This window comes from Rutilus rutilus (assembly GCF_951802725.1).
Source record: "Rutilus rutilus genome assembly, chromosome: 19".
In the NCBI taxonomy this organism is placed as follows: domain Eukaryota; kingdom Metazoa; phylum Chordata; class Actinopteri; order Cypriniformes; family Leuciscidae; genus Rutilus; species Rutilus rutilus.
Window position 1 is genome coordinate 14635574 of NC_140232.1, and position 26574 is coordinate 14662147.

The 26574-nt window shown below is 38.4% G+C and overlaps 1 protein-coding gene across 1 annotated transcript in view; it reads right to left on the reverse strand.

Annotated features, from left to right (window-relative positions):
• Positions 1 to 231: 231 nt before the first annotated feature.
• The window catches only part of lrrc75ba (leucine rich repeat containing 75Ba), a 49808-nt gene continuing 23465 nt past the window's right edge, over positions 232 to 26574 (reverse strand). Inside the window, exons 3-5 of the mRNA XM_084388821.1 lie at positions 23572 to 23684; positions 3943 to 4288; positions 232 to 2590 (exon numbers count right to left, since the gene is read on the reverse strand). Coding sequence (XP_084244947.1) covers positions 2363 to 2590; positions 3943 to 4288; positions 23572 to 23684 — 687 coding nt within the window. The 3' untranslated portion in view covers positions 232 to 2362. The remainder of the gene's footprint in view (positions 2591 to 3942; positions 4289 to 23571; positions 23685 to 26574) is intronic.

Sequence of the window (26574 nt, forward strand, 5' to 3'; positions counted from 1 at the left end):
CCGTCATGCCGTTTATGAGTAACAGATATAGCATTACGCAGGTTAAACATCCCAGATAAGCACATCAAACCAAACCAATTACCAAGCCTGGCAATTGTAATGATCTATAAAGGGCCAAACAACAAATGCAAAGATAAGCCGCTTAAAGGGATAGTTCACTTTGAAATTAATTTTTGATATGTTTTAGCTTACCTCAAGGGCATCCAAGATGTAGGTGTCTTTGTTTCCGCAGTAGTTTCAATTTTGAAATAATTATATACATAGATGTCGCCTTGGATACGGTTTCGTTCCAATGAACTGCAGTAGCCAAGGCGACATCTATGTATATATCTATACCCGCCTGCGCCGTCAGATCATTTGGACGTGTGCTGTTTTCAAGAGATAACAACGATATAAATACTGTTCGTTTTCTCACACAAACCGCTCGTTTCGTGTCTTAGGCCATCAATGTGTACTTATGATGGGGAATTGTTTCATTTGGACGATGGGGAATTGTTTTAATTTGGACTCTGTGCTTGTGTTTTGAGACAGTGACCATCGACCTGCATTATATGACTGACAGACAAGAACGGTTTGACCTAAAAATATCAAAATTGAAACTACTGCGGAAACAAAGACAACTACATCTTGGATGCCCTTGAGGTAAGCTAAAACATATCAAAAAATAATTTCAAAGTGAACTATCGCTTTAAATGAATTTTTTATAAGTTCTGAATAGTCCAGATTTTTTTCATATTCGGCCGTGGAAAGTTAAAAAGAGGTTATTTTGCGTATAATTTGAATTTGTTGAGGCCCTGTGAAGATGGTTGTTGTGTAATATTACATATAATATAGTCTGAATTTAACGACAACACAGAGAAAACATTAAGATAACATTAAACAAATACACACACAAAACCGACACATTTAAAAGAATACATATATCATACATAACACTGACATTTAACTATTTGATCATCTGTGATTTACCCCTAAACAACTAAGTGCTGGTTAGTACAGTGACTAGCCTATTAGTTTGGCTCATTTTTGTTTCAGAATTACGTAAAAATGTTATGTTACAAGACGACAATGCTACAACAAGCGTTTCAGTCACAAACCTGATGAAAACAGACTAAAGTGCTCAGGTAATCAAAGGCCATGGAACAATCATTAGCTCTTTAGCTCAAGGTCCATTTATTTTGACATTAATTACTTGTCAGCCAAAATTTGATTTAAAAACTCTGTTACAGCCAAGGTTAATTTGAGGTTAAGAACAGTTAACAAAATGTAAAATGTACCAGACGTGACTAATCACTTTTAGTAAAGTGTACCAGACGTGACTAATCAAGACTAGAATGTAGAATAGATTTTAAAATACACCATACGGAAGTAAAACGCCATATTTCATTGGACCATTCCGAAGAGAACAGCAACGCTTTGACACAGCAAGACATATTTTAAGAGGTATATTTAGGATGTAGACTATGACTTAAACATAAATAAGAACTTTCATATATAACAAAAAACGTATCTTATACAACAAAAACGCATCTGTGTTGAAATGTACCTGTTGTCTTCTAAGATAGCTTTGTTCATCATTAGCAGACAACAAAAACAAGCCGCTGGCAATTCAACATCATTGACAACTACACGACAAGTGGTGCGTGGGTATTCACGTGAACATTTTGGAAAGGGGGGGAAAATGCAAAAGTCTTGACATAGCAGTTTTGCTTGCGTCACGTGACGTGGGGTCATCTGTATAGTGTGTTGAGCTGGTTTCATGGCTTTTGTTGGGAGATTAGTAGAGCACACACAGAGTGGTGATAGGTCCAGTCTGCTGCGGCAGAGACGGCCTCAGCAATGCAACTCTGACAAATACGACCAAACCTGACCCGACCCCACAAAATTCCTAACCATACCTTAGTTAAAAGCGGGATCCATATCGCCTCACATCCACCATTGGTATGCATCAGCCAGTCGATTGACTCTGGGATTTTTAATTCGCATTTTTTCCTGTCCGTCACTGGTTCTTTGTGACCGAAGAGGGGCGTAAGAAAGCATCTCTCTGTGGCCGCCTCCAATGAACCCCCACCTTGAGTCAAGGAGCGTCATCTGCCAACACAGTAAGTCAATGGTGAAGCTTTTAGAGCGTTTCAAACTGCCATGTTTCACCGTTTGCTGTGTTCAGGTGGTTAGGTGGCTCTTTATATGTGATGCTGTTGGTTCACACATAACCACAATGGGAAGGTCATGGAGCTGCGGTGGAGGAGGTGTTGATTGGTAAAAGGTGTTGACTGGGAGAAATGGTACAGAGAGAAGAGGAATCTCTTGCTTGCGCTCTCCCATTCTTTCTTTATCCCATCGTCAGATGAACGTGATTGGTTCACCTCTCGCAATGGCGCAGGGTAAAGCTACCTGAACTTTTCTGTTCCCCAATGCTCCATGGCTCCAGGTCCTCCTCTTCCTCGTCGTCCTCCTCTTCTTCGTAGAGGCTGGGTTCTTCAATGGAACTCTCCATGCGGTAGCAATAGGGCTGACCCTCTGTGTACTCATAGATGGTGGGCAGACTGCTCTTTAGACTACAGCGTCGCCGTAGGGACACCAGAAGAGACTGAGAACAGAGCAGAAACAGTTAAACAATTACTTACAGATAATGATTGTTACTAAAGTCCTTTTAAGTCAAGTCATTCCACTTGGCGGCCATCTTTGAAATTTCTCTCGGGCAGCTATTTCAGTCATGCAAGTACAGCTCCTATCTCTTTGAATGGGGAAACATCAAATTCTCCAAAGCTCATCACCAAGCCTACAAATCATTTGAAATCACCAATGAAATCTGACAACAACTATCCCATACATTTTTATTTCCAAACGCTCAAATCATGACAAAAACTAGCCAATGGCAGCTGACTTTACCAATTGGCGATTGGCTCTTTCATTTAGAAGGCGGGACTTATGTCACCATATTGTGTGTTACATTTTCTCCCATTCATAGTAATATGAGTGCACCGTTTTTCTATATATAAAGTCTTTGCTGTTACACATTGTGCAGATTAAGGTAGGGGTGTCTATTGTCTGGATGTGGATGTTACAGAAAGTGTATGTGCTCTGGATGAGATCATCTTACATCATTTATTTCTTATATTATGGGATACCAGCAGTACTTGAATTGACAACTGTTACCAACCCAGAAACTTGGTTTAAAAGGTCTAAAATCGGTTTTATTTATCATATTCGACAAAGGTCAAACTAAATGAGATGAAAGAATAATGGTAACACTTTGCAATAAGGTACATTTTTTAACATCAGTTAATGCATTAGGTATTATGAACTAACAATAAGCAACACTGTTTATTTTAAATTCATGTTTGTTTATAATGCAAAAAGTAAAACAAAATATGATTAATATATAAAGGCAATTAACATGAACAAAGATTTAAAAATGCTGTAAAATGACTTCATTGTTAGTTCAGGACACCTAAAGAATTAACTAATGTTAGGGCTCTTCTCCTCAGGGAAAACTAGTCCCATCCACATAGATTTTAATTAAATGGTTTGCCCTGCCAGTTGAAAAAGGTGACGTGTCAAACAAATGTTCATCTTGCATAACGTGATTCACCCAAGAAGAACATGTTCCTGGATCAACATCCTTGATGGTCCTAGTTCAACATTACTGTGAGGAATAAGATTATGCTTAAGGCTGGGGTTATGTATCATATGTAGACAAAGATATTGTCTTTCATTTTAGGGGTACCTGTAGGTTAGGCTTAAGGCTAGGGCTATGACTTTTTGTTCAAAAAAATACTGCTCCAGGAGCATCAAGGATGTCCCACTTGGCTAATCCATGTTGTGCCTCGTATCTTGCAGTACAACCTCGTTTTACACAAAAACAATTATTTATCACAGTGTTAATACTACATTAAGGGGGGCGGACTGTGATTGATTTTTAAGATTCTGTTGTTTTACCTGTGGCATGGTAAATATGTCCACGTTGTTGCCCAGGTCAATCCAGGCAAGACAAGTGAACCTCTTGGATTCTTTGAGGGCTTCAGACAGATCTTTAAGGATGCCAAGAGTCAGACGGTTCCCATTGAGAGCCAGCGTTGTGAGTTTGGGCAATGCACCCAGGAAGGGCAGAAGTAGACGTAGGCCCTCGTCCCGGAGCTCAGTGAAACTAAGATCTACGGATATCACAGCACCCCCACTGGTCTGGAGGTAATATGCCACGTGCCGTATGTCACGAGTTGATAAAGGGATGCCAGAGAGGTCCACTGAGTCGCTGCAGAGCTTCTTCTGAAGTGTTGTTTTAAGACTGAAAAGTGGAAAAAACAATTATTATATACTGAGGAGTTACTTTAAAAAGATACAAGCATTAGGGTGATTTGGACTCTAAATCTGATCCTTTATAATGCTTAGACTTTAACAAAATTGAGGTTGAGGATTTGGTTATTTTGGTCTATATTAAAATCATTCACTTCTGGCTAAGAGCAGGGTTCTGTAATAACTTTTTGTTTCCAGTATTTTAAACCCCAGAGACAGGGGGAAAGGAAGACCACAGTGGTGGGGTCAGTGAGTGTTACATATACTTTACTGTCCAGACTTTGGCCAAAAAAGATCAAATCCAAGTTGCAATCATATCAGAATTCATAACAATCTATCATTTTATAATGTGCTGAGTAAAAGTAGGCAACAAATAATGTTTTTTTTTTTTTAAGCATATTTGCCTGTATGGATTGCATTAAGATTACGTCTTAACCTACAATTCATTACAAATGTAGGCCATTTCAATATTCTAGTGAATAAAAGTGTAAATCATTTAAATAAAATCTGTAAGCCTGGCTTCTTTATATGAGGATAGGTAAAGCTCTCAAATTAGTGGGACTTGGCAACAAAGGACCAATAAATAAAATGTGTTGATTTAGGTGACTGACCATATTTAGGTGACAGACTGTTCACAGAGACATATCTGAACTGAAGTTGAACCTTGTTATAACATTTTACTGTTCTTTGCCATTCGGGGGTTGATTATTTCCATAGTCGTAGGTAAGCAATTTCACTGTTTATTACAATAGTTTGTGAATAAACATTAAAACCTGAGTACACAATTAGTTATTGCTATAGAATAGAATAGAATAGAATGAGGCATTTATATAGCGCTTTCATATGTACTAGTGTACACCCAAAGCGCTTTACAATCATATCAGGGGTCTCTCCTCAACCACCACCAGTGTGTAGCATCCACTTGGATGATGCGACGGCAGCCACAGTACAACGGCGCCAGTGCGCTCACCACACACCAGCTATAGGTGGAGAGAGGAGAGAGAGTGATAGAGCCAATTCAATGTAAGGGGATTATTAGGAGGCCATGATTGGTAAGGGCCAATGTGTGGAATGTGGCCAGGACACCGGGGTTACACCCCTACTCTTTACGAGAAATGCCATGGGATTTTTAATGACCACAGAGAGTCAGGACCTCGGTTTTACGTCTCATCCGAAGGACGGGACCTATCGTGAGAAGCACCTGATTGCACTGGCATGTATGTGCATTTCATCTTTACTGCATCGATATACTGATAAACATCTATTCAATGAAAATTATCCTTTGGAATTCGTTGTTCAATGACTTATATACAATTTATGTGTACATATCCTCTAGCTTCAGTAGCTGGCATCAAGATCCTTTGCAGAAATCAGATAAGAGCTTTAAAAGCTTTCATGCATGTATTGCCTGTTATAAGTCTTTGACTTGGGCAATCCAAACCGCTTGTTTCTTCCCTTTGAGTAAATTGCTGAGCGTTTAGTCTAGTTGCAAGGTCCAAAGTCATGAAAAGACTTCTCAGGTACTCTCTGATGTGCTTTCATAGTAATGTAGGCTTTATGATGGAAGGCATAATGCTTCTACCATAGTGCTCTTTGATGTGAGGTTATTTGGCAAAGCTATATGACTATCTGCACACTTCAGTCAAGCAAATACCTTTATTTTGAGAAGCTTCTTTCTTTGAGGACTTGGGTAGAGAAAAGTTGTGCCTTGATTTTATTTTATTATCTTCTCAAGTACTTGAGAACTCATTTGCCTGTTAATTAATTAAATTGCAAAAATTAGTGCAAACTGTTACTTAATGTGTTGTTTTTATGTACAGTTTTTGACCAAACTTGCATAGACTAAAACCATTATTGGACACAAACAAATTTGGACACATGAATTGGTGTGAAGAAGTCATTAATTAAATGGTTTGTCTTTATTTTCACTCTAATTAAAAGGATGACAGCCAAAGTTGTACTGGGGAAACATACAGTCTATAAAAGGAGATTATATTAGACATCTATAAGAGGAAGATAAAACATCTATTTTCTTTCTTCTCAAATAATTTCTTAAGTAAGGTTTATAGTCAGAGTTCACTATTGTTCTGCCAAACCATGGATCCCTGCTTCTGCTGAAAGCTGCTGTTAGGAGTTTTTTTTTCTTCTTTTTTTTCTGATGATGGTTGCAGGCATCAGTGCCTTTCTACTCACCCACAATAAAAATTATTTTCACTCTCAATGTACAGTTGCTAGGAAATTCATATTTAGCTCAAAGTCCTACATTCAACTGAACTGTAGGCTACTTTTTGGATTTGAGATTTAGACTAGTCAACACTTGCTCCTTTGATTGGAAAAAACACATGATTATTTTAGAATTGAAACAAAAAAACAAACAAAAAAGAGATACGAATGTTAATTAGAAGGTGTAATTCAATGTTAAAATACTTTCTACTTTTAGTCTTTGCAAAGTCAAATATAAGCCATTCCTTTGTGAAAAAGAAGTGCACTTAATTGTACTTGTAGTGTTATAGCTATATTTGTTTAAAAAAAAAATTACTTGCCAATAATATAATATTAATTAAATGGAACGTAGTGTTCCATTTATGTACTTAAGGAGAGTACTTAAGGAGAGTACAGTTTCTTTACACATTTAAGTACACTTTTAAAAACTCCACTTTGTAATAATGTCAAATTAAAAGTTGTACTTTAAAAGTGCATTTTAAATAATTATATTTTAATAATTTTTGCTTTAAAGAACTTATTTTGATGTGTTGACTACCATGCTAAAGCACATGTACAAGTACTTGATTGTAATTTTAACTGTAGTGTTATTTGACATACATTTTGATTAACAAGTTAATATGTACTAAATTTTAAATCCATCATTACAAATGTGAAATTCCAAATATACAAACAAGTTTCAACAGAAATGCCATTAAAGTATATTTTAGTTTACCATAAATATTTGTCAGTACATTTGACAGTACACTTTAACCATATTTTCAAAGACAATAGAATTATAAAATGACATATGTACTATATATCCTACTTAAGTGGGTCAAATAACTCAAGTTTGGCAAACTACATTATAATACATTTAGCAATTATATAATACAATTATAACATTACATCAATTTCACACTTAAGTATAATCGTTTGAAGTGTATATTTCCATAATAAGTAAGTACTATTTTACAGGCATGCTAAAGTGTACTTCTTTTTCACAAGGGTTTGTAGGTTGAAGTGTCTCTGTAGTGCTATTAAAACTGATCAGATAGTATAAGGATCTAGCCTAGCCTGTTAACCAATGGTGTGAGTCTGAGGCGTGGCTTTCTCTTTGGTTGACCAATAGTGTGTTAAGAAAAACCTGTTTAAGAACATTATTGTTTTTTGGTGCCAGTAATGGCGCTAAAACTGTAGACTTCACCTTTAAAACCAAGTGAAATCTGTCTGCTGACATAAGAAAATTAAACACATAATCTTTAAAAAATAAAGTGAATGTTAGGGGGGGACTCCTTTCAAAACTGCAGTAGCTCCCCTCTACTCCTCCACAGACCTCTATCAGAACCACTACCATATCCTTGCCATTCTGTGTGCTTCATTTGACCTAGTTCCATTAACAGGATCGATAAAACACAAACACAGACATACATCTGCTTGAAGATCACTCAGCTCCACAGATGTACATGATAAATTCTTCATGATTTGGGCCACACGGTAACAATGCACAGTTTGAAATGGAAATATTTTTGCGAGTCTTGCAATATACACTGCCACACGAACCACAGGACAGAGATCAAAAGAATATTCATTTGCCAAGGAAACACACACACCCACACCGAGATGCAAATGCATTATTACAATCCTCTCAAAGGCTGATATCTCTTCATGAAATCCTACTGACAGTCTTCCTCTATTTTCCTATTACTGGTAGCAGGTGGCATCACTCTTCTGTGTTTGCTGCCCAAAATTCAATTTCTTTTCCAAATATAACTCCAGGTCCAAACCCCCTGGGGTTTATGCTGTATGTCCAAAGGCTATATTTTGACAAACAGTGGTTCTTTTAAGCTCGCTGAATCATTTCTGCTAACTCACAAGCCAATCTGCTCTGCCTTTAAACAGTGACATTTGAGGGATCTCTGTGATTAAATAGCAATAGGTTGGCCCATGAAAAGACTGCGTGCTTTGATGAAATGCTGAAGAAGTTCTTTGAAGATGCGTTAGGAATCAATATAGATAAAGAGTCAGCTAGGGAGGTGCTTTTGAGAGAAAATAAGGTAATAAGGAGTTATTTAAAGACAAGGACAAATTGGTCATTAAAAACAAATATTTTTTAGATTCTGCCATTTTAAGCATGGGAAAAAAAATCTTCTTAATCATAATTTTATCTAGTTGAGCAGTAAAACATTTAAACAACCTAACAACTTAAAACAGGATAGATTTAACTGAGAAACACAAATGCATATGTGACCCTAGATCACAAAACCAGTGGGTATATTTGTGACAAAAGCAAATTATCGATGTTTCTTTTATGCCAAAAATCATTTGGCTATTAAGTAAAGATCATGTTCCATGAAGATATTTAGTCAATTTCCTACCGTGAATATATAAAACATTTATTTTTGTGAGTGAATGCAGCACAATATCGAACATAAATGGACAACTTTAAAGGTGATTTTCTCAATGTTGAGATTTTTTTTGCACACTCAGAATCCAGATTTTCAAATAGTTGTTTCTCTGCCAAATATTGTCCTATCCGAACAAACCACACACCAATGGAAAGCTTGTTTACTCAGCTTCCAGATTATGTATAAATTGACCCATGTGACTGGTTTTGTGGTCCAGGGTCACATATAGTATTTTTGGTTACACTTTATTTTGATGGTCCACTTTACACATTCTACTAGCTAAAAGAAACTTGTCAACTACATATCAACTAACTCTCATTAGACTAATCGTAGACTGTTAGGTTAGGGTTTGGGGTAGAATAAATTGACATGTAGTTGCAAAGTTACTAAGAGTCAGTAGAATGTCTGTTGGGGGACCATCAAAATAAAGTGTTATCAGATATTAAGCAGACAGTCTACTAATACTCTAGTTGGCATTTAGTTGCAAAGTTACTTATAGTTAGAGGACTGTCTAAAGTGGACAGTCGGAATTTAATGTTTCTTTATTTTAAGCATAATCTACAAATAAATTTACATTTACTTGTATCTTGATATTTATATTTTAATATTAAATGTGGTTATTTCGATTGATTGCATTTTTGAATTTAGTGACATACTGTGTGTGCATGTTGTGACTTCCAGACGCAAATGTGCCTTTTTTCCACTGCAGGATGGGTATATCATAATATAAGTATGATATAAGTAATTTTAATGTGTTATTTATTGGCTTATTTTCCTCGCGACTGGGTGCCAGTTTGAATTACAGTCACTTCGGGCTCACTTCGCGTTCCTTGGCAACCAGCAGCTATGAGTGACATTCATTTTCCTTACTGTCAGCTTTCGTACAATCACAGAGACTAAGCATTCTGCACTCAGACAGCGCCAATGTGTGTTCACTTCGCAGCACATTTCCAGTCTATGGAAGTATGTGACTTTTGAAACACGTAAAAGACTAAATTTTGGCCACGCAGAGCTGAAAAGATTTCCTCCTCAGCACCTCATTTTCTCCCTCTAGTCTTCCCTGACACGTCTGATTCAAGCCTCACTCCATTTTGTTTTTGCAGAGTCATCAATGATGCAAAATATCTCCATTATTAATTCTGGCCCAAAAGTACATTCTGTCTCTTCACACATGCACAAATTGCATTATTTAATACATTAAACTGACATCCCCACTAACTATATTACTACTACAGAGGAAAAAAGGGAAATGATTTGATGTTTTATTATTCTGACACCTGTGGCAATGAGAATTTACCAGGGGAAACAATCTTTTCTGCTTTACTAGCATATTACACAATCAGTAATCAACACGCTCTTCTCATTCTCACATTCTAAATTGCTTCAAGGAAGGAAATCGTCTCATGTCAATCTGATTTTGTTCACAAATGGTTGAAAAGAGGCAAGCAGCATATCTCTATTAGTATCTCCTATAGTGAACAGGTTGTTCATTAAAAAGCATATACAAATCTGAACACAAAAATGTCTTCTTGCATTACTGCAGAATCCTACCTGAATATGAATTTCTCATTCAGTGATTTGTCTAAATGAACAAAGGAATAAAGGAAGTCGTGTCTAATATGCTAATCAGAGGAACTAGAAACCAGCTGATTTGATATCTTTAAAACCTGTTTGACTTTATGGTAAGGCACATGTATGGAGTCAAGCTCTACTTTCTCACATACAGCCTAATCTGACAGACTTTTTCTCTAGAAATTGTTCTGCTTTGACATTGAAAAGACCTACACAGTTGTATGGCAGTCGAGCATGACAATAAGCTAGAATTAAGACCTTATGATCGTTAGAAGTACTGTGGGTAGTTGTAACCAGTTGGGACCTTTACAATGTAATAATATTTCACAAAATAACAGTTTTTACTGTATTTTTGGATCAAATGAATGCGGCCTTGGTAAGCATAAGAGACTTCTTTTAAAAGCATTAAAAAAAATATACCGACCCCAAACATTTGAATGGCACTAGTGTGTTGTAAGCATCATTTATAGTGAGGTCCCCAACACTTTTTTGCATGATAGATTTTGTCCCCACGGATATATAGTCAAGCAACTGACACTGGGATGAATGGGTACGCTAACAGATAACTTTCCCAACATATTATAGGTCTACCTGGTGTGTGTGTGTGTGGGGGGGCCTAGTAAACCCTACATTATGGGGACAAAATGTCCCCACAAAGATGGCAATATCCGAAATCCTTGTCCTAATGGGGACATTTTTTGGTCCCCATGAGGAAAATAGCTTATAAATCATACTAAGTGATGTTTTTCGAACATGTTAAAAAAAAAATTCCAGAAAGTTTTCTGTGATGGGTATGGGGGCAAAATTTCCCCACAAATATGGCAATATCTGAAATCCTTGTCCTTGTGAGGACGTTTTTTGCTCCGATTTAGAAATCATTATGTTTTTCGAACATGTAAAAAAGCAGACATGGGTAGGGTTAAGGTTAGTGTAAGGGGATGCAATATATAGTTTGTACAGTATAAAAAACCCTTATGTTTATGGAAAGTACCCATAAAATATGAAAACACAACATGTGAGTTTGTCTGACTATGCTGACGGTCTACAAATGGGACACATAAAAAGTCTTCCACCACAAAACAAAAATGATTGCGAGTGTGATAATTTACCGAAACCTGTACACAAGTAGAAAAGCTGGTTTTCAGGGGCCTGTTCTTCATCCCTGAATTGGTCTGAAAGGCTTTGATAGGTGAGAGATGATACAGAGGATAACCTGAAAGCTAAAAACCAACCAAGCAGAATGAGTGACAGAGAAAAGGAAGACAAGTGCAACAAAGACATGCCTCCCACCGCTGTTGGCATGGCAATGGCTGTTTTCTACCTGAGTGGATGCTTTCACACCTTTGATCAGCGTGAGATTCAGACTTACACCCGCCTCCAGGAGCAGATGCTGGTCTGTCTTTCTATGAAGGCCTGCAAATAACACTAACACATTATAGCCTTAACTGAGCACAGGTATACAACACACAGAAGTAAAAGCACTGCCAATTACATGCCACTTGAGAACCGAAACACCAATCGCTGACATTAAAATCACAAATTCGGGTTTGAAACAACATGAGGGTGAGTAAATAATGACAGAATTGTCATTTGTTTTTGTAGACTAATCTTTAAAATATCTGGGATCTCTGATTTACTGCTGAGAAATAAACCCTAGTAATCGTGCATGTGTCTCCAGTTCCAGAAAAGATCAAAATTTTCAACAGTGTCACAAACCACTTATTTTTGCCAACACGCCAGTTCGCAATCAAAACCAGATTGCAACAGGAACTCAAACATTGCTTATAAAATTCTTCCAAAACCAGATTATTTAGACCATGCAATCCACATTAAATTTATAGCTTGAAAGTTGTGTGCAAGGACATTTCTAAGTTCACCCTTTGCTTTTGGGAAACAATCATTTTATATTAGGAGTTATATTTTGCTTGACGACAGTGCAAATATTTTTTTTTAGTCTTGCTGCATAAATTGACAATTTCACGACCCTGCCAAATGGTTACATCAATAAATGACCACATAATCAGTAAGCTGCAATCTGTTATTATGCTAGTCCCTAATTAATAATCAGGTAGGACCACTGGGTGAATGTCAAGTCAAATAATTAATATTCATGAGCTCACAAGTTTCATGCTCTCTCTAATTCTCTTGTTTCGTGGTGTCTATGCCTGGTTGATTATGGAAACATTCTAGGTTTGTTGGTTCACTCTCTTAGGCATACATTTACATACATTTGAAGTCTTTTTCTCTGAAAATGAGCTTTTTGAAGACGCACTCCCAAGTCTTGAAAATTTGAAAACATTGTTTTCGTGCTGTAGAGTGGACTGTGAAAATGGAGGTATTTGAAAACTGTGATGCACGTTTAGTCACACTGTACCAATAGATATTTAAGTTTATACCCGTATCTGCCTGATATGTGCTATTCACCTTCACAGTGTTGCTAAAGATACATGTTACTTTGTACAACCTTCATCTTACATCAGGGTTCGAAATGACTTAGGACTCTTGGGGGGTCCCCTAAAATTGAATTATTAAATTATTAAAAATTCTGAAGACTACCTTGCTACACTATATACTGTAGGCAAAATTATATGGACCAATGTTGAAGGTGGGATAATGGTCTTGGGATGTTTTTCATGGTTTGGGCTAGGCCCAGTATTGTAGTGGTGTCTGGAGAAGTGGCTATAATCTAACAGGTAACCCTCTAACTCTGAATAAAACATTTTAAAAGATAATTGCGACTTTTTATCTCACAATTGCGAGTTTACATCTCGCAATTCTGAATTTATTTCTCAGAATTGCGTGAAATAAAGTCGCTATTGCGTCATAAAGTCAGAATTCGGACTTTTTTTCTCGCAATTGAGACTTTATATCATGCAATTCTGACTTTGTAACACATAATTGCGAGTTTATATCTCGCAATTCTTACATCTTTTCTCAGAATTGTGAGATATAAAGTCCAATTCTAAGGAAAATAGTTTATAGCTCACAATTCTGATTTTATAACACGCAATTGCGACTTTATATCACGCAATTTTGACTTTATAACCTGCAATTGCGACTTTACATCACGTAATTCTGAGATAAAAAGTCAGAATTGTGAGATTAAAAAGTCGCAATCACCTTTTTTATTTTTCACTCTGTGGCGGAAACAAGCTTCCATAGTCTGCTGTTAGCTGGCGGATCATTTGGCTTCATACACATAAGTTACTTAGCTAGCAAGAAACGTTGACAAACGTACTCTTCTAATCATTACACTGGGTATCTAGTTAATGCAACTTTTGATAACTCGAACTCCTAATATTTTACTATAAGCAATTATAGAGATATAAACAATCAAAGCACTTACAGGATTTTACTCTTTGTGAGGTTTCGTTTTGCCAGCGTTCAGCTACAGTACGTGTCTGCGGGAGCACCACAACAACAATCTGTGACGCTGTATAGGAACTCACTCGGCTAATAGCTGCCCTGATTGCTGCCTCGCGCTAGGAAATAAATTAATTACTCTGATATAAATATAAAACGTCACTAAAGACCTATCATTTTCACAATTATTTTTAATGTTAAAATATATTTGTCAGGGACCCCCCCAAAATCCCAAAATAAATTCTTATGGGGGGGTCCCTAATGACTTATGGAGGGCCCGGGACCCCCCCAGACCCCCCTCATTTCGAATCCTGTATTACATTCCTGCAAAGGAATCCCATCTTGCAAGGTGGCCTCTTCGGAGACACTGTCAAGGACTTTGCCCAGCAGTTCATGAGTTCACACTTACAATAAGTCAGATAGAACAAATGCGTGTATTTGGCGTGCTGTCCGAGGAGAGGGCTCCAGGCTCGGTATTCGGCCCAAACCCAGAGTACTCCCCCCGTATTCCTGGCTGTTAAAGAATAAGCCAAGAGTGAGGAGTCGGGGTGGTGGAGGGATGCTGAAAACTGTCAAGGAATGTTATGCTTCCTCTCATGCTGATAGGGTAAACATGGTAATTGTTTGATGACAAGTTGATTGGACTGATTTATTTGAATGTGTTCCTCCCTAACTTTGTTTATGAAACATCAATTCTCAGCAGTCCAAAAGCAGAGAGGCCATTAAGCACATCCTGCCACGATGCAATACAACCCCCACCAGGTCACCGTGTGCTGCTCGACGCAGAGGATGGGTCCCCCTGCAGCTTCTACAGCTGCTCTGGCGCGACCGGAGATGCTTCCCTGTTGCTGAGATGCCTGCCCGGTCGGTCAGCCCCTGTACTGGGCTAGATGACCCACATGTTGTGATTCCTTCTTGGTAATCCCATATGTGTATTCTTCCATGGATGTCTTTCCCTGGGAAGATTCCACTCTGTAGTGGTTCCATCCCTGTCTAGGCAGGACCTACAGCAGAGATCTTCCATATGTAGCACTGCACCAAAGGTCAGTCCATATGTGTATTTCCACATGCTCCTCCCTATGGGTAAGATGTGGCCTCTGTAGCGTCCCTCTCCTTTGGACTATGGAACGCTTCCCCAGCGTTGACAACACTGGTCATAGCTGGAAAAAAAAGGAATGAAGAACCGAAGCACTCTTCCCTTGAAGTAACAGCAGCTACAACCTTCCCCTGTCCCTTCCCTATCCCGTTGGCATTGAGGACTATTACTTTTTAGGCTTACGTGGGGCGCTGGGTAGGTTACAACTCGTAACACAGCTCCACAGTTCCAACACTCGTAACACAGTTCCATAGGAACCCCATTTGTCAGTCTTTGACATAACGTTGAATGTGACTGACAGGTAGGGAACATCTTTGTTACTAATGTAACCCTTGCTTCCTGATGGAGGGAACAGAGATGTTATGTCCCTCCAGCCACATCCTTGAACCACTCTGCTGAATGGCCAGGTTCTCCGCTTTGGCTCCTCAGCATAAACCTGAAACGAGTAATTGCGTGCCACCGTGTTATATACCCGTATGTACGGGGGAGTGGCTTGACATGCAAATTCCACTCGCCAATTCCATTGGCCGTTTTTGTACAACTCAGAGGTGATTGGGGATCCCAAGTGAAAAACCATCTGTCGGTCTTTGACATAACGTCTCTATTCCCTCCATCAGGGAATGAGGGTTACATCAGTAACCAAGACATTACTTGAGCATCAAAGCAGCATGTTAGAATGATTTCTGAAGGATCTTGAGACACTGAAGACTGGAGAAATGGCTGCTGAACATTCAGCTTTGCCATCACAGGAATTAATTACATTTAAAATGTATTACAACAGAGACCAGTACTACAAAACAGTATTGCAATATTTCTCAAAATGACTGATTTAACTGTATTTTTTTATCAAATAAATGCAGCCTTGGTGAGCATAAGAGACTTTCAAAAACATTATCTTACCAATGCCAAATTTTTTAATGGTAGTGTAGGTAATTTAATTACCTCAGATTCATCATTGCATTTATGCATCCATCTCTGATAAATTACAATCCTCAGCCACTGCAAAAACACATCGCAAATAAAAAATGTTGATGCAAGGGTAGTAGAATTAAATCACACATCCCTAATAAATGTGAAAGCAAAAATAATACATTAGGCCAACCGACAGATTGTGTTTGTGTATGTCTGATCATGCATGTGTGCAGTCTGGTTAAATCAGACAGTCACATAGTCATCGCCGACAGTAGCTTTACACTGCCAATCAAAGATATGAGGGTTTCAGAATGATGGTCCTCTCTCATGCAGATTCACCACTGTCTTACACTCTTTGATCAAGCCACAAGAAACCACACAAAGGGACTAGCACAACATAAAATCCTGCTTCTTTCATCGCCACTTGGATCTCTCTCTTCCTCCCTCCCTGTTTTGCATTTTCAGTCTGTTTTGCTCCTTTTTTCCCATCATGCAACACACCCTGATGTTACATTAATAATTTCCCCCCCTGTATAATTACCTGTATAATTAATTATCGCAATTTTATTTAATTTTTTTTCGATTCTAAAACAGATTTTTTTATTCCAGAATCGATATTAATTCAAATGCAATTGCTTTATTTTTATCCTTGCTTGTAGAGAGAGGTTGACAGAAGTTAGCCACTTTCGTTCCAACAGAGGATGAAATGTGTCGTTCTCTATGAGTGTTGAGTGACGTAATATCCCAAGTGGAAGCATGGAAGAGACGTGAGACTGAAAGCACTGAAAAGCCCTCGCGCTAGACAATACGATTCATCTTTAAAAGACTGTGATCATGAAAAGACCCACGCGATCTTTCAATTCTTCTGTCTATTAAACTTTGACAAAATCATATAGCAACATTCAAAGCTGTGTCAGCTGCCGCTGACCCGGAGAGAGTTGTCACGAAACAGCTTCATAAACAGTCTTTTCAACCTCATAGTATCATTATTTCTGTGATGCAATAGTTAAAATGATCAAGATCAACGTTTAAAGTTCAAATATGAACACTGATGTCTACGATAGCGATCAAAATCAGCTTTTGACAGAAACTTGGTGCTTAAACTAACGCATTTATTGATTACATTGTTTCGCCATTAATAGCGACAAGTGACATTATTTGTTATTGAATCATTTATTCAAGAGAATGTAGTATTGTATGGTGCTTCTGAAATAAAAGTCAGAAAGATGTGATGATTTGTTTTTGTAAATATGACTCATCTTATACATCATGTATATAGTCTGTATAAGTGTATGATTTAACTTTTCTCGATGGTCTAGTGTTAAAAAAAAATTGCAATATATTGCATTATCGAATCCCAATACTTATCGTATTGGCACCCAAGTATCGTGATAGCATCGAATCGGGAGATAGGCGTATCGTCCCAGACTCCCAGCCCTAGGAATTACATTATCTTCAGTCGCCATTCACACAAGTTAAACCCCAATGAAAGTCTGAGGATGTCTCTAAAAGACAGGAGCAAACTAATGCAGATCCATCATAAGTAAACAGACACATGAATCTGTCAATTCAAATATAGCCAACCCTCTTTCTCATTTTGTCCTTTATTTCCATGTAAATAGAGCTGGATTACAGTGATATTGCACCTAATAGGACCAGCATGCATTCATAAAATGAAAAATAGTGGATGAACAGGCACACATATGACATAACCTATATAATAACGTAATAAATATTGTCTGAAAACACTAACAGTCAAAGATGTCTTAATATCATATGCAGTTTTGCTTCTCAAGTAAATGCGTCTGGTTTTATATTTATTTTTAGGTATTGTACTGGAAAAAAGAGAAATTATTTTTTGAGGTTCTCTGTGTGTCATTTTGTCTAGTCCTTTGCTCTAAGGCCATACACTCTTTCTTAACTTCTCTCTCTATCTCTCAACACTATTTTGAAGAGCATGTTTCCTCAGTCTGTGCCTGGTTTCTGTAGTGTAGAGCAGCAAGGACCTGCTGACTCTCTGTTTGTCAGATTGACTTATATGAACACAAAGCTCTAGAGAGAGTATAACTGATCTTCCAAAGCAAAGCTCCTGAACCCACACACACACACACACACACACACACACACACACACACACACACACACACACACACACACACACTGTAGTGCAATCTTGTCTGAATCTCTCATCACACAGAATGTTGGTACCACTGCCAATAAAGCCAAATTAGATGAACACATGCATACACAAAAAACAACAAAAGTACCATGGTACTATCATGTTTTTGGACATGTATGACCACAATAGCATGTTTTATGTTCTTTGAAGTAGTTTGGAGTACCATGTAAATAATATTGCACGTGCATAATTCGCACATTTCTCCATACTTAGGTCACTTTTTCAAAACTCTTCACACAGTGAGCACAACATCAGTCTACTGTATGTGGGCTAACTGAAGATTATTTAAGATTGCTTTGACAAAAAATACATTCAATGACTACATCTTTCAAATTACAAGAATACATTTCTCACAAACACCACCTAAACTCTATACCTATATATCTATCTATATACCTACAGGCAAATTTGCACGTTTACATACTCTTTTCAAAACTGTTAAACCTAAGTTCAAAACCTAATATAATCCAAAATTGAAAAGACAGCAATTTGCTACATTTCTACAGTAATACCATATTGAATAATAAACGGAGCAATTCCAAGAGGGTCCTCACACCATCGGTGCCCGGCCCTAAATATATTATGAATCTAAAAAAAGAAATAATATCAAAAAAACATTATGCAGCTTAACACCTACACAGATGTTAGTCTTTTTTGTAAATTTTACAAAAGCAAACATTGTATAATGCTACATGTTAGTATTTTAAGGTAATTGTTTTATGAGTGACAAAGTGAGTTTGTTGGGTGAAAATCTTCGTGTTATGGAAGAATGAGTTGATGAGACATGTATGAAGTGTTTTGGTAGTTTTAGTGCATTTTGAATGTGAAATTAACTTCTGTGCCAAGCTGAAAGTTTTGAAAATGTGTCCTAGCGATTGTAAAAACTATAATCATGTAGTACCATTGTAAGCTTATATATAAAATGGTAATGGTATTACCCTGTAAAAAATCTAAATGAGTTTCATTTTTTTTCAGGGAAAAAAAAATAATATCTAAGCATTTTTTAAACAAGATACATTTTCATGAAAAGCATAATTGTGAAAGATAATGCTTTTTTCAGAGACTTATTTTTGATATTATAATCAAATATAATATATAATATTTTATATAATATATATAAAATAATAATAAAAATTAAATTTTAGGCCATTTTGTCTTATTTTAAACATGAATATAACAAAGTTATTGAGATTTATACATAAAATTATACATGAAAAAATGGTTTGCCCATGGTCTATAAGAAAAATAACTTAATTTAAGATATGTTCTTTGAAATCAAGTATTAATATAGCATGCAATTGTTTTTGCGACTGTTTTAAGGACTTTTAGATATTTCATAATATCTTAATAATATCTTATTTTATGCATGTCTGCATATTTTACTGGACAAAGAAAACCCGATAAAGTAAAAGATTTTTGCCATTGAACCATTTGATAGCATCACTGAACCACTGGAACTGCCACATTATCTTTTTTATAAGGAATATGACCTCATTTCAAAATGACCAGTACAGTGACAGTTGCTTATGTTTAGCAACACTGCATAATACATGAGACTGTATTAGTGTGAAAATGCCTCTTTCTCTCTTTCTCTCTCTCTGTCTCACATCCACTTACTGATTTATCCTCCCAGGAGAGCCTAAAGGTAATGGAGCAGGGCAGCATGATTAATTCAGTATGTGGAAAAACTGCATTGAGCAGAGGCAAGGGATTGAGGGTGCACGTAATGCCCATGTGGGTGGTACACATACATTTATTCACTTTTCAAGAAGCACACATATGCAAAATAAATTCTGCAACCATTGACTGGTGCTTGTAGAACACACCGCAAACTGGTTGCTATAATTAATTTAATTAATCAGGTGAAGCAAACAGATTTATGTTGGATAACTAAGGTTCGGGAGTATTACAGTCGGGAGTACATTTCAAAGGGCATTTATGGCTCTCTCTTCAGATAGCACTTCCCAGATCCAGCAGCGGTGCTGTTAAAAAGACTACCAATCAATAGCCGAGATGAAAGGGGACGGGGAGGGGAGGTGGGGGGTGGGGCTGATATTAATGGGCCAGTAGTGGCAGGCCAAACAAGCTGTAATTTGTTACACTCATCTATAATCACACTGTCTGAAACTACTACCAGATTTCTGTTCAATAACTCATTGAACAGATCTGTGGTTTATGCAAATTTCAGAAGATTTCCAAGGTCTTAAAAGGGAAGGAAATGGAAAATTGATGTGGACCAGTGTTATCTAAAACTAAAACTAATAAACTATCAAAATCATTTCATTATAAATAAAACAGTTGTGAATTGAAATAAAGCTAATACAATATAAATATTAGATGTAAATTTAAATTTAGTGTAGAAATAAATAAGAAATGTTGCCTTGGCAACTGACTTAAATAAAATGTTTAAATACTCAAATAACTAAAACTAAAACAAAAAAAATGAAAGCTAAACATATAAACATATTTGCAACATTAAATTAAATGTAGTTTTCATATTTTATATAATACTTGAGTGAGATAAAGGTAAGCATATTTGTCTTGCGGTTTAGGGAGTAGAAATTTAAAGAGGATTCAAGACACTTTAATAGTATCCACAGGTAAATCCTAACAGAGGTAGGAGAGCAAACACAACCATAATATTGACGAGACCCAACAACACTGAACTGAAACAAGGGAACATACATACACATGTAAATGAGGATAATTAAAGACACACACCTGAACTGAATAACAAATCACATTAGTGTCCATTACGACAGATTAAAACAAACACAAAGTCCAAACAAAGATAATCTGTGACAGTACGCCCCCTCCCAAAAGGCACGTTCTTGCGTCGAAACAGAAAGGATGAGGGAAGGAGGGTGGGGCTCTGGGGGCAGACGAGGAGATGCGAAGGGTTGGAGAGGAGTGGGCAAAGGGATAGTGAGAACAAGCAGACTGAAGGAGACTTTGGTGGAGGGCGAAGATCCGGGAGGGGGATGGATAACAGGCCAGTCCAGGGTGCTGAGGATGGTGGATGAATCCAGGTGATGGCCTTGAACAGGGGCGTGCGGATGGAGAACCAGGCCACAGCCACGAAAGCACACCATGGCGGCGTTGCTGGAGGGAGGAGGCATGATGTGAAGATGTTTGACGTCACCTTGGGGACGACTGGAGGCGATGACTGTGATGGTGGTGGAGCCCACAGCGCAGACGGAGAGCCGATGAGGTGGAGAGTCACTGAAGACCTAGGCGGCCGTAACGGAGCTGCAGCGATGACCCCCTCGAGGTGGAAACGAGAATCTGGATGGCAGAGGTGGAGCTGGAGGGGCCGAGGGCGGAGGCGGAGCCTGCGGGAGGATGGAGCTTGCCAGAGCCGACGGGGTGGAGGGCCAGAGAGCAGCAAACGACCCGCAAGTCCACAGTGGAGGTGTGGCGATGTCTGACCGAGGTGGAGCCGATGTACCGAGAGAGCCTGCGAGGCCTAATGACCGATGGTCCACGCTGGAGTCGAGGGAGGAAGTGTAGGCGCATGAGCCAGGGCAATGTGTCCAGGTGGAGCAGAGCACTCAGAGGCTGGAGGCGGAGCCACGGGCTTCTCACATCTAGGAGGAGATGTCTCCCAGCGGGTTCAAAGGGCCACTGAGAAGAGGCTGAGGTGATACTGAGGGACTGATGGGAGAGAGCGATGACTGGGTGGTAGGAGTGGCTGAGGGCTGGAGAGGAGAGTGGAGAACAACACAGAGACTAACTAAACAAAATAAATTAATATGGGTAGTTTGGAGAGGACTGAAGACGATTCTGGTTCAGGTGAAATGAAGGGACACAAGGAAGTGTCCCTCCACAAACTCACAAATTGTCCATAGGGTCCAGGCAACACTCACACTCAGTGGCGGGAGGGTTGGCGGGGCTCGCTTCCATTCCCTCGTACTCCACGAGGACTCCCACGGCAATGGATGATTCAGCTAGCTCCCACACCTGGTCAGTCGCCCTAGAGTTCCCGGTCTGTCCTGTCTCGACCACAGAGGTCATCCTTGAACTCTCTGCCTTTCTCGTCTCGGCCAGAAAGATCCCAAGTCTCGTCCAAGGAAGCCGTGATTAAAGAATATGTTTGCCTTGCCACTGACATCACTCATGAATGTCCTGCCTGCCCTGTTTCACGCGATCTGCATCGGTGGTCCTCAGCTACCAAGGCGGTTGTCTTCAGCCCCACCGCGTAAGTCACCAGTTCCGCCTACTCTGCTGTGCTGGTCTTTTGCTTCACCGTGGGGATCTTCAGTCCCGTCTGCTCTGTAGTGGTGGACTTCTGTTCCGCTGTGGGGATCTTCAGTCCCATCTGCTCTGCTGCGGTGGACTTCTGTTCTGCCGTGGGGATCTTCAGCTCCACTTAGATGGAGCTTCTTCAGTCCCGTCAGCTCCGCCCTGGCCACTAGCCTTGCCTGCTTCGCCTTGGCCACATGCTCTGCCGGCTCCGCCCTGTTACCCCGATCCACCTCAGTCTCCAGTCTTGCCTCCACTCCATGGACCTGGCCCTCCGTCCCGTCCCCAGATCCGCCTCCACTCCACCTCCCTCCTCGAATTATGTGACGGGTTGAGAAGCACTTATGTGATGGGTCTGGTATATACTCTTTAAAGTCCAGAATACAGTTCTCTTTCGCGCTTGAACGAACAATAACACACACAATTATGCCAAAATGTCAGATTTGTCTTAAATGAGTTAAATAAAGTCTTAAAAAAGTAAGAAAGTGATACACGATTGAGATCCGCGTCTTGTGCAGCAGCGGCTGATTTTAAAGGGACAGCAGCCACTAGTGATTTCTGTCAGTAAAGTTAATCAAAGAACAAAGGGAACAGAGAAAATTACTCACTGTTCTTGACTAAAGAACTTTTGTAGCTTTAATAAGGATTAGTCTATATTTAATTTATAATTTATGCAGTGCAGACTGTTTGATGACTTTATTCAGTTTCTGCATGTCCTACCACAGGTAAATACCGTGTGACATTTATTATGGGTTTTTGTGAGGATTGATTGAAGTTCACTTAAATTAAAAGTTGTTATATTTTTTTAACTAATTTTCAATTACACTGTAATTTTGAATGGCCAATTAATGTTTAAAACGTGTGTGTGTGTGTGTGGGGGGGGGGGGGGGGGGGATTCAAGACATCAGTCGTTGTATTTGTATCAGTGATACTGACCTTCATTCATAAAAAGATGCCATTAAACAAGTATTTCAAATATTCTGTCTTTATATTGTCTCTACAATAATTCGGAGATTAACTGTGAAATTATTACATTATAAAATATATAAACTAATATAAACCTATAAAAACATATGTGTTTTTAATCGATTGACAGCACTAAATAAAATTAATATAATATAATATAATATAATATAATATAATATAATATAATATAATATAATATAATATAATATAATATAAAAGCTGTAGTAAATAGTATCTGTTTTAGCATTAATGCTGAGGGATGGAATTAAATAATGTACTCCATATCAGCATATCCTGATGTTTTGATGGCATATAAAACAGAGAAAGTTTCTCACCAAGCCTGGGCCTTTCGCCGGGTCATACTTTTTCTAAGCCACTTGGAGTGAGGGGTCAGGTGGTAGATGAGCTGTCTGCAGATTTTATCAGTCGACTTCAGCGTCTCTGAGTCCTGAAAGAACAACATGATTGGAAAGGCACAGTAAGAATAAAAAAATAAAAAAAGAGTCATTTGACTAAACTTGACAAGATAAATGTGGGGCCTGCAGCATGAAGTTCTCATATTCTGCGAGTAAACAAAATAATTCACTACATAAAGAGCAGATCAGGGCAGTTTCTTATTGCAATCTTTTTTTCTGAAGTTTGATGCACTTTTTAGATCTAAATTTGGATTTGGACAAAAATACATCAGAAAAATAATCTTCTCTGCGACTGAAAAAAGTAATCTCCTCTGATATATAATCCAGATCGGCTTTGTGTCATTTTTTTTTTCTTTTTTTTTCTTTTTCTTGTGGTTTTACAAAGATGGCTGTCTGAAGCTTTGAATCATTAAACTCTTTCAATGTGTACCAGCCAAATCAGACTAATTCCTCAGATATAGATCTGTGAAAGACAAGACCGAACAAATACATTTAAGATGATTAATTCAAATCATCTTTAAACAAATGAGCTTTTTTTGGCAGGTCAGTCTGTCTCTGTCTGTGCTGTCTACAAGTATCTCGATAAAGTGTATAAGAGAGTTGTCATTGAATGTGACACTTTTTGTGCCTTTAAATTAAATTACAAAACTCATTTATTTTAATTTCAGAGAAAGTCCATTTTTATTGACATCTATACAGTGTCATCTGAACACTTGCTGAAGTTTGTCTGCCTTGAACAGTGGCTGTATGGTTGTTGTAGTTAACTTTACCCATGATCACACAGGACCAGAGCATGGTCGCATAGATGACACAATTTGTTAACCTCGGATTTAAAATGTACAAAATTGCTGCTGTGGATTTTGATGTCACAATACAACCAGACTCTCTAAACCAAAATTTCACTGTTGCTTTCTATTAATAACTTGCACCCTGCTTTGATGGAAATCTCTGGACCTCCCACTGACACAAGCGAGGTAATCATTTCACATTCAGAGATGCAAACCTGGTAAGAACGCACTGACTGTAGGAGGTGGAATAAATCATGACATCAAATATTTATGCTGGAACAGGTGTGATGTTAAACCAACGGCATTTAATACCCTTGTGAAACCAATGCCCATAACTTTTCCTATTTGTAGCATAAAATGCAAAAAGCCGAGGAGCAAATTCAATTCACAGCCGCAAAAATTTAGTCTGTAATATTTAGACTGCAAACCAGCTTAAAGTGGACACTAAATGTGATTTTAAAAAGTACTGTGCATTCAAATGAAGTCATTGTTTTCAGCTCAACAACAGATCTTTTTTTATGCAAAGCTTATATTGCATATATTCACAAAAGTGAGTCTGGCTACAATAATTTTTTTATTAAAGCTATTTTCACCTGTGGAATTTTATATAACATATTTGTGAATTTATTTATTTTTTAAAAGATGATCATATGATGGAGAAATGCATTATGATTGGGCATACATTAAACATCTGTGTTGCAGACGTTCACAATTTAGCCCACAGTCCCAGTAAAGTATGCCAGATTGTGATGGTATATTGTATGAAAGGCCATTTCCTCCACATAACAAAATATGATCATGCTTTGGTTCCTCATGATTATGACATTAGTCAAAATTACGAGATTAAAAGTCATAATTAGACTTTATGTAAAACAATTACTTTATGTAATAATTATGGCATTTCATCTAATTTCTTAAACCTTTTATCTCATAATTGTGACTTAGTATCTGTCACGGTTCCAGCTATACCAATCAACGTCAGATCTTGCAACTCCACCTCTCTGTTCCAGTACTGATTTCCTGCACTTGTCACTAATTAACCAGGACCTGCATATAAGCCCACACTTATCTTCACTAAGCTGTCTGGTCCCGTCTCTCACCTACGTGCAAGAATTTTTTCGAACTGAACTGTATCCTGTTTGCTCGTCACCGTCATTGTCATCGTCAGTCTACCCTGATCTTTATCGGTCTATCCTGCAAGTTACAAGAGCTATTTAACTCAAGTTGAGTCATTCCTGTGCCTGCTGACACTCAGTGACATTTACCCGTGTTCCTTCACCTATTCTCTTCAATAAGTACCTGTGAACGATCGTCCTGTTGCCTATGCTTCCGTGTTTTGTGACAGAAGACCAGACCGCAATAGTAATATGGATCCCGGGACTCATTCAGTCTCGCAAACGATCTGTTCGCCGACTTAGTTCACCAGATTCGCCAGTCACTCCTTCCTCCAGTCGCCGCTCCCTCACCTGATCTGCCTGCCAGTCCCATGGCCTTACCAGCGACATTCTCAGAACTGCAGCGGCTTTATCCATCAATGCACAGTGTTATTTGAAATGCAACTGCAGCGTTTCACCACGGATAGAGCCAAAATAGCGTTCATAATTTCTCTGCTTTCCGGCCGTGCACTACAGTGGACTAAAAATATCTGGGAACAAGCTGGACCAGTCTTTGAATGCCTTCATTGCACATTTCAAAGAGGTATTTGATCAAACGTCAAATATTGCCTTCGGCAAGGAAAATCCTCCATGTCTGAGTATGTGGTTTAATTTAGGTCTCGCTGCCGCAAGCGGGTGGAATAAAGCTGCGCTCAACCCCTGTCGTTAGTCTGTGATATCACCATCACTACAATTGCATCTCTCTATTTATGATGACAACTTTGGCTTGGAAAATCTCATCCAACGATCTATCCGTGTGGCCCAGCATTTAACCGCCTGTGAACTGGAATTACCTGCACTGCATTCTCCGCCCATTGTGGTCACAGCACCAGCACAACATCCTCCAGCACCAGCAATAAAACCCATGCAAGTTGACTCCTTTCATCTATCTCCTGTAAAAAGACAATGACGCATTCATCAACACCTGTGTCTCTACTGTGGAGCTGAGGGGCATCTCATGTCTGAGTGCCCAGAAGTGA